The following is a 9,973-nucleotide window of genomic DNA, read 5'->3' as shown; positions in this document are numbered from 1 at the left end:
CATTGTCTATTATTTTTTTTTTCCTTCATTTCTTCTACTTTTAATAGATAGTATTTCTAAAGTATAATAGATGATAGTAATAATGTTATTGAGAGCTCCAACCAAGCACTGTTCTAATAGAAATTGTACAAGAAAAACTAATAAAAATAGAGATATACAATTTTTAGAGTAATGTAAGTATGAATATCAACCATTTTACAATAGTCAAAATATAAATACAAATTTAAAAAGATTCTTTTTGAGTGTTCAAACGGTAATGTTAATATAATATTACTTTTCATTTTTTTCGTCTTTTTATCTTTTAAAATATCTAATTTTTTCTACGTCTTCATTGTTAATTCTTATTTTAATCTATACAAATCTTTAAAAATAGTATGAATCCTAATTTCCATAAAAAAAATAATTATACATCATTGTCCTCTTTATTTCTTCAGTTCTTCCACCTCTAATAGATAGCATTTCTGAAGTATGATGGATGGTGGCAATAATATCATTGAGAGTTCCAACCAAACACTACTTTAATAGAAGTTGTGCAGAAAAAACTAATAAAAACAAAGATATACGACTTTTAGAGTGATGTGGATATAGATGTCAACCCTTTTGCAATAATTAGATATAAATACAAATTCAAAGAGATTTTTTTTAGTGTCCAAACTATAATGTTAGTATAAAATTACTTTTATGTCTTTTTTCCGTCTTTTTGTCTTTTAAAATGGAGGTCTGCTACACATACAAGCTTTTTGGCTTACAAGTCTTACAAGTCCAATAAAATACACGCATTACATTTAATTAACACATTACACACTTCCACATTCAAGAGTAAATAAAACGCACGTTATTCAACAACTTCCTGTTTCTAAAGCGCGCTACTCACCATGCATTATGAATGACTCTTCTTTTTCCTCCTCCATGAAAACAATTTTCTTGCCAAATTTGAAGATAATGGAACTTCAGAAATACACCCAAACGATTACAGAAATATACCCCAACGATTACAGAAATACACTCAAAGAATTACAGAAATACACCCAAACGGTTACAAGAATTCACCCAAACGATTATAGAAATACACCCAAAAGATTATAGAAATACACCCAAAGGATTACAAAAATACACCCAAAGGATTTAAGAAATACACTCAAAATTCGTTGAAGTACACCTTATCCATATTTCAAAACTCTTTCTCTTTTTCCTCCTCATCTTCTACTGTTTCTTCTTCTTCAAAAACGATTTCAGAGCTTGATGTCAAAAAACAATGGAAATCGAGAATAACGAAGAAAGAAAACAGAGAGAAAAGCACGTAAATGAAGAAGAAGAACAGAAAGAGGAAGAAGAACGTGCAGCAAGAAGAAGAAGATGGAGAAAGAGAAGGCAAGAAACGAAAGAAAAGAAGAAGAAGAGGAAGAGGAAGAAGAACGTGCAAGAAGAAGAAGGAGAAAGAGAAAGCAAGAAACGAAAGAAAAGAAGAAGAAGAAGAAGAGGAGGAAGAGGAAGAAGAAGAAGAAGAAGAACGTAGACCTTGCATCGCGTTTTTGGGGTTTATTCGTTAATTAACTTGTAAAGCATACAAGCCCTAATGACTTGTATGCAAAGCTTTTCTGTTTAAAATGTCTAACTTTTTCTCCATCTCCATTGAATGTGCCTTAGAATGTTGAAAAGAAATGGGGTGGGTTATTTATTTGAGCCAATAAATTTGAAAAAGAAGAAAAAAAAATGTCAGTGATAAAGTAGTATTTGAAATTGAAAAAAAAAAGAATAGAGGAAGAACTTTGTAAGAACCTAATCTTTCGTAAAATGACTTTTAGAATTTTCTATAATTGGAATCTGCAAAAATCATGTAGCACAGTTTGACTTCGTTAAATGACAAAGACCCGTATCAAAAATAAAAATATTTGGAGTTACTATTAACTAAAATAATATTTTATTAGTGAATAGTAAAAGAGTTTTTTTAGATCACATAATTATCAGGTCTAAATTCAACCGACACAATATTTTTACTTATATTCTTTGGTCTAATAAACTATACCAAAATATTTTGGAGCTAAAATAATTTATTATACCGGTATCATTAACACTGTTATTAATGGATAATTTACATATACATAGAAATATTATATTAATAATATTTCTATAATTTAAGTATAAATACGGTACTCCAAGAGTACTCTCACGTATATCTTTACTAGGATAGAAAATTATGTATTCTAATTTGTTAGGATCGTAAATTATGCCTTTTAAGATAGAAAATATTTGATATAGTTTCATATCAAAAGTTGTATATATATGTATTCATGACTAATAGAAAAACAGGTTGAATTTTCTGTATGGTATCAGAGCATACTATAATACCGACAAACACAAAAGGAACCTAGGCTGCTTAACCATGGCAGCAGAATCAGGAAAGAATTCTGTAAATGTACTAGAGACTTCAGAAAAAGGAATTAAGAAAACTTACTCGCCATATAACCTCAATGCGAGTGACAACCCAGGAAATGTAATCACGCAAGTGCAGCTGCGTGGAGAAAATTATGAAGAATGGGTTAGAGCTGTGAAAATATCACTTCGGGCTCGGAGGATTCATCGATGGAACTCTCACGGAACCAGAACAAGGTGCATCTGATCTTGAGGATTAGTGGACAGTCCAATCCATGATTGTATCATGGATCTTGAACAGGATCGAACCAAGCCTACGGTCAACCTTTGCATATGTTGAGAACGCGCGGACACTGTGGATATCAAAGAGCGATTTTCCGCTGTGAACGGACCACGAATACAACAACTAAAGTCAGATTTGACGAGATGTAAGCAGGAAGGAATGGCCATGACGGCGTATTATGGGAAATTGAAAGTACTGTGGGATGAATTAGCGCAGTGCGAGCAAATTTCCAAATGCAAGTGTGGTGGATGTAAGTGCGGGAATGGATCTCAACTTGAGAAGCGAAGGGAAGAAGAGAGGGTCCACCAATTTTTGATGGGCCTAGATGATGCGAGTTACGGAACAGTGCGATCAAATATTCTGGCAACCGATCATTTGCCATCACTGAATCGTGTGTACGCAATGCTAGTCCAAGAGGAGAGAGTGAAGACGATGGCTAAGGCATCAGAAGAGAGAGGGTTGGTTGTGGGACTCGCAATGCAGGCAGGGAATAGGACAAAAGGACGAGAAGATCTGAGCCAAAAATCAACAATATGTTCTCACTGTGATAAAAGTGGGCATGATGTTAAAGGATGCTTTCAGATTGTAGGATATCCAGAATGGTGGGACAATCGACCAAGGAATGAAGGAAGAGACGGTGGCAAAGACTACGGACGATAAGGCACACGTACTCAAAGAATTCCACCGCGTGCACATGTGGCACACACGGATGGAAGTGGCAGGCATGCTACCAACATGGAAGACACGAGACGTGAGATGTCAGGATTGACCAATGAACAATGGCAAGTATTGGTAGATATGATAAACAAGCAAAAACCAAATGACTCCGAGAAAATGACTGGTAAGAGAATTTTTTATTTATGGATCATTGATAGTGGAGCTTCCAACCACATGACTGGAACCCTGAAAAATTTATGTGAAAAGAAAACTATACGCGGGTGTCCAATAGGTTTACCGGATGGAGAGCAGGTGATAACGTTCAAGCAAGAAACAGTGATACTTGAAGGAGGACTTGAATTGAAAAATGTTCTCTATGTATGTCAATTAAAATGCAACTTACTCTCAGTTTCTCAATTAATAGATGAAGAACACTGTCTAGTACAATTCACTGATAAATTTTGTGTCATACAAGACCGCATTTCGAGGACGCTGATTGAAGCGGGTGAGCAGAAGGATGGGCTCTATTGGTATCGTGGGGCACACAAGATTCAAGCTTGTCATACCAGAACAGAAAATCAACTAGCACTTTGGCATAAGAGACTAGGGCATCCATCCTTTCAAATTGTGTAAATGCTTCATAATGTAAGTGGAAAATATACAGCCAATGAGATTTGTGAAATTTGTGAAAAATCTAAGCAAACAAGAGATAAGCTTTCTTTGAGTGACTATCAAGCTTCCAATATTTTTTATTTAATCCATTATGACTTGTGGGGACCCTATAGAACTCCCTCCTCATGTGGTGCTTCATATTTCTTAACTATTGTGGATGATTGTTCACGAGCGGTTTGGATATATTTGTTGAAAGAAAAGGATAAGGTATCAATCCCATTGAAAAAAAATTTCACTTTGATTGCACGCCAATATAACAAATATGTTAAAATGATGCGATCTGATAATGGAACGGAATTCATGTGTTTAAAACAATACTTCCTACAACAAGGCATTGTTCACCAATCATTATGTGTTAATACACCGCAACAAAATGGATGAGTGGAGCGCAAACATCGACATATTCTCAATGTTGCTAGATCTTTACGTTTTCAAGGCAATCTTCCTATCCAGTTTTGGGGAGAATGTATCTTAACTGCTGGCTATTTAATTAATCGTACGCCATCCTTAGTACTAAAGGGCAAGACTCCGTATGAGGTTTTCCATGGAAAAATTCCAAATTATGAGCACTTGCGACTTTTTGGCTTTTTGTTTTATGCTCAAAATCAGAATAAGCAACGGGATAAATTTGCCAGCCGTAGTCGAAAATGTGTGTTTGTTGGGTATCCTTTTGGGCAAAAAGGATGGAAATTATTTGACTTGGAAAAAGAAGTTTTCTTTGTTTCTCATGACATTCATTTTGTTGAAGATGTATTTCCCTTTAAAGCGAATCAGGTTTTGGAACCAAGGATTGAAGATATTGGACCTCCTGTGACAGAAACAATTGTTGAAGAAGACACACACAATGAGACCAATACTCCACACTTGAATGACTGTGCTGGGGACTCCCTTATTGAAGAACCTATTGACCAACAAGGTGGACATGAGCTCAATGAAGAGATTAAAGAGTACACTGCTGACGATGCATCGGAACCAAGTGTAGTAGAAACAACGCCGATTTCTGATCTACCACTAGTCACGATGGACGTTCCACTTGGTCGGAGTCACTGCATGAAGACACCCTCAGTCAGGTTGCACAATTTTGTCTCTGCTGCTACGATACCAATAGGCCCTACTGACCAACCTCCCTCTCCATCAAAATCCTCAGGTGTGTCCTATCCTATACATAATTTTGTGAATTATAATTCCTTTTCCAAACAATACCACAGTTTTCTTGCCTCTCTCCAGACAGAACAGGACCCTTTATTTTTCTCTCAAGCAGTTAGAGATGAGAGTTGGCGCGAAGCGATATCCCAAGAAATTCGTGCACTTCAACTCAATGACACTTCGAAGCTCACAATCCTTCCTCCAGGAAAGAAAGAACATGGGTGTAAGTGGGTTTATAAAGTTAAATACAACTCTGACGGGACAATAGAGAGGTTCAAAGCAAGGCTGGTAATTTTGGGAAATAATCAAGTGAAAGGCTTAGATTACAATGAAACGTTTTCTCCAGTGGTAAAGATGGTAACAATTCGCACAACACTCGTAGTGGCAGCAACCTAGGATTGAGAATTCCACCAAATGGATGTCCACAATGCATTTCTTCATGGAGAACTTGATGAGGACGTTTACATGAAGCTTCCTCCTGGTTTTCAGGTGTCTCAACAAGGACTGGTTTGTAAACTTCAGAAATCTCTCTACGGACTGCGACAAGCTCCACGATGCTAGTTTGCAAAACTTTCATCTGCTTTCCTTCGATATGGTTTCAAGCAATCCCCAAAGGACCATTCCTTGTTTAGCCTTCGCCACAATAGCGTGCAATTGGTAGTTTTGGTATATGTTGATGACCTTGTCATTGTAAGAAATGATGGTACTGCAATTCAACATTTCAAAGAGTATTTACACACATGTTTTCACATGAAAGATTTAGGCCGGCTGAAATACTTCTTGGGATTTGAGGTTGCCAGATCTCCGACTGAAATCTTTCTGTGCCAAAGAAAATATGCTTTGAACATAATCACCGAAACAAGAGTTCTAGGTGCTAAGCCTGTAGCAACACCATGCAAAGAGAATCATCGACTGGGGTCAGCTATAGGTTCTCTTTTATCCGATCCTAGCATATATCGTCGACTTGTTAGAAGACTGATTTATTTGTATTTTACTCGGCTTGATCTGGCCTACAGTGTTCACATGTTGTCCCAGTTCATGCAAAATTCACGCATCGAACACTGGCAAGCTGCTTTGCGTGTTGTACATTATTTAAAGGGACATCTTGGACAAGGAATTCTTCTCCCACGAGAAAATGATTTGCGGCTCTATGGATGGTGTGACTCCGATTGGGCTAGTTGTCCACTCACTCGCAAGTCAATCACAGGCTGGTTCATCCAGCTTGGTAACTCACCAATATCTTGGAAGACTCAGAAATAACAAACAGTGTCTGCCTCCTCTACGGAGGCTGAACATCATTCAATGGCTCAAACAACAAAAGAATTGAAGTGAATTAAAGATATACCCTCATCATGCCTCCATTCGTCTCTATTGCGACAGTCAAGCAGCTCTTCACATTGCTAAAAATCCAGTTTTTCATGAACGCACAAAGCATATTGAAGTAGATTGTCATCTTGTTTGAGATGAGATCGTGCACCAACGCCTCCTTCCATCTTATGTTCCCACTCAAACTCAGTTGGCCGACCCTTTTACTAAAGCTCTTGGTGCCAAAAAGTTTGAGGCAATATTGGTCGAGTTGGGCATTAAAGACTTGCATGCTCCAACTTGAGGGGGGTATTAATGGATAATTTAGATATACATAGAAATATTATATTAATAATATTTCTATAATTTAAGTATAAATACGGTACTCAAAGAGTACTCTCATGTGTATCTTTACTAGGATAGAAAATTATGTATTCTAATTTGTTAGGATCGTAAATTATGCCTTTTAAGATAGAAAATATTTGATATAGTTTCATATCAAAAGTTGTATATATATGTATTCATGACTAATAGAAAAATAGGTTGAATTTTCTACAACTATTATATAAAACAAATGATTAAATAAAATAAAAAAAGTAAAAAATATGTGCTCAAATAATTACTACTCTAGATAATTATATCTTAAGAGTTAATTTAAACCACATGATTCACTTTATCTCTCCCTTATTACTTCGATCTTTCTCTATCATCATCATTTTTATTTATTTTTATCAGAGAGAGAGAGAGAAATTGCAAGTGCATAAGATCATTCAAGTAATACCATGCTAAGTGGATATCGTTCCCATGGGGATTAAATGATTGAGCAAACAACGTCCAATTGAATCTCAAATTAAATCGATCAAATATTGGCAAGAGGATTGTGGATCTTAAAGAAAAGAAGAAACAGATAAGAAGAAAGAATTAGGATTGTAGAATGTAACTGAAAAAGGGCTCAGAAAGTTAAGAAAGAATTCAGGAATAAGGAATGTTAAGTGGTTTTGAAGATGTTTAGTGTAAGAACCGCGATTAATTAATCGTTTAATTAAATAATTAATTGTCCAAAATAGGTTCCAAAAATTTAGAATGTTAATTTGACAATATAAATATAATTTTTGGACTCAATAGATTTTTCTGAGTTGGAGAATGTAATTTTCTGTGAAAAACCGCATAAGACTGCGAACCGGGAGATTAACTGGCTGAACCAGTTTAAGTCTGTCCAGTACTGAGCGAGAATAATAAAAACAGTAGAAAACCTTAGGAAAACATTTAGAATTGAAAACCCGGTATTAATTTTAAAGGTTTGGCCCAAAGTTGGGCCAAACGGACCAAAAATACTAACGAGTTGGACTGGGTCCAAGTTGGGCCCAAACCCAACATATATATAGCCTTAAGTGAGGCCATTTCAGCCTCACCACACTTCACAATAACACAACACAGCAGCTGCACCCTAAGTTAGAGAAGAGAGGTGAGGGTTACAAGAAGCACTATTCACATTCATCTTCTTCCTCTCGTAACTTGAGCTACGGTGCTCCAATTCGTGTGCTGTCAACGACTACCGAAACTCTCGCCAAGCCCGTCACTTCTAGCTAAGTATTGTGGTAAGCTTCTTGCAAATCTATGCCTAGTTTACTGTCCTAAGGAATTTGAAAATTTAGGCTTTTGTTTTGAGAGAATTTTTGTGTTTTGATTGATTAGGTGATCTCTAAGATTGGTGATGAGCGGAAATTTTATATGCTTTTTGACATTATTTTCATATAGTTTTTAGTAGTTTTTAGTAGTTTTTATTTAGTTTTCATTAAGTTTTTATAGGTTTTAGTGTTAAATTCACATTTTTAGATTCTACTATGAGTTTTTGTGTTTTTGGACAATTTCATATATTTTTCTGGCTGAAATTGAGGAGCTGGAGCAGAAGTCTGATTTAGAGACAGAGAAAGCACTGCAGATGCTGTCCAAATCTGACCTGCCTGCATTCGGAAGATCTTTTCTGGAGCTACAGAAGTCCAAATGGAGCGCTCTCAATGACTATGGAAAGCTGACTTCCAGAGCTTTCCAGAAATATATAATAGTTCATACTTTGTTTTGGATTAGAAGGCCCAAAACTGGCGTCTAATGCCAACTTTCTGCCCCTTCCAGGCATCTAGCGCCCAAAGAGTAGAGCCCAGCATCCAAAGGCCCAGAGAGGACCCCCTAGCTGGCATTCCATGCCCAAGGAGCCTCATAGCACATGGATCTCATTAAAACTCAGCCCATACACTCACCAAGTGGGCCTTAGAAGTGGATTTTAGCACTAAATAGACTGTTTTACCCTTTCTAGTCATTAGTTTAGTATTTAAGGGATTTAATTCACAATTTTCATGAAGATCATCACTTTTCTCATTATTTTTGTTTTCACTATTATTTTTACTTTTAGTATGAGTTTCTAAACCTCCTAGGTTGAGGGGAAGGAGCCCTGCTGAGTCCTATGAATTAATAAAAGTACTATTTCTTCTTCTTCGATCCGTGTTTGATCTATCTCTAAGATGTATATCCGATCTTCATCGTGATGAACAGGGCGATCTGACAAATTGGCTCTGTTCATCATAGTAAGACGAACGTGCCTGACAAACACCCGCATCTACTTGGGTTCGTGTCTGTACCTGGAAGAAAAGCACAAGCCAACAGCTATGTTTATACATCTCTCAGACGGTTAATCCACGATTTCGTTGGGGACTTATCGATACACCAGTTCAGCCGATCTTCGGGGAGATTAGGGTCTTCGTGGTATAGGCTAGAATCCAAAGAAGCAGTATTCTCTGATCCGGAAGATTCGACCTTGTCTGTGGCGTTTTGAGTAGGATCGCTAAGAGAATGGACTGCTATGCGCTTCACCCTTCGTCAGATTGAGTAACCACGGCCAATGGCCATGGCCGTGTTCAACCTGTAGCAGAGGAGATCAATGACCACGGGCAATGGCTTTGATCACTTACAGCCTGCCATAGAAGAAGATCATTCACAAGTAAAGAAGACAGTAGTACCAGAGTTACTTCAGAAAGACAAAGCAACTCTAACTCTCAACTCTATTCCCATCATATAATTCATAATAGCTAACTTCTTAATAGTCAACTTCTTCTGATTCCGCCAATCACGTGCGCTGACGCATGTATACGCACAGATTGTCATGTGTACACACACATGGCTGTGTGCTTCTTGTGCGTACGCATAGCAGGTTGTGCATACGCACACTCCAGTGTGTGCTTCTCCTCCACTCTCATCAAGCCATTCCAACCTATTATACTTGAAATCACTCATAAAAAATATCAAGGCATCGAATGGGATGAAAGTGGAATAAAATTGGTTAAATTAAGCACAAAATAGCATGTTTTCACAATTAAGCTCAATTTAGGAAGAGAACACAAAAGTATGCTATTTGGATGAATAAATGTTTATATGATGAAATTCACTCAAATCAATCCAAAATTTATCATCAAATACGGATTCATCAATTTTTCCATACTTAAACAATAGCATGTCCTCATGCTAATCACAATCAAAGGAGAA

At 36.8% G+C, this 9,973-nt stretch overlaps 1 protein-coding gene across 1 annotated transcript; it reads left to right on the top strand.

The window, feature by feature from the left end:
* On the top strand, positions 5,546 to 6,391 carry LOC110269477 (uncharacterized mitochondrial protein AtMg00810-like). Its single transcript, XM_021117334.1, has 2 exons — positions 5,546 to 5,638; positions 5,735 to 6,391. The coding sequence occupies exons 1-2, from the start codon at positions 5,546 to 5,548 to the stop codon at positions 6,389 to 6,391; spliced, it is 750 nt and encodes a 249-aa protein (XP_020972993.1).

This window comes from Arachis ipaensis, chromosome B03 (assembly GCF_000816755.2).
Source record: "Arachis ipaensis cultivar K30076 chromosome B03, Araip1.1, whole genome shotgun sequence".
Lineage (NCBI taxonomy): Eukaryota > Viridiplantae > Streptophyta > Magnoliopsida > Fabales > Fabaceae > Arachis > Arachis ipaensis.
Note: the sequence above shows the minus strand (reverse complement) of the source record. Positions and strands in the feature narration are given on the sequence as shown.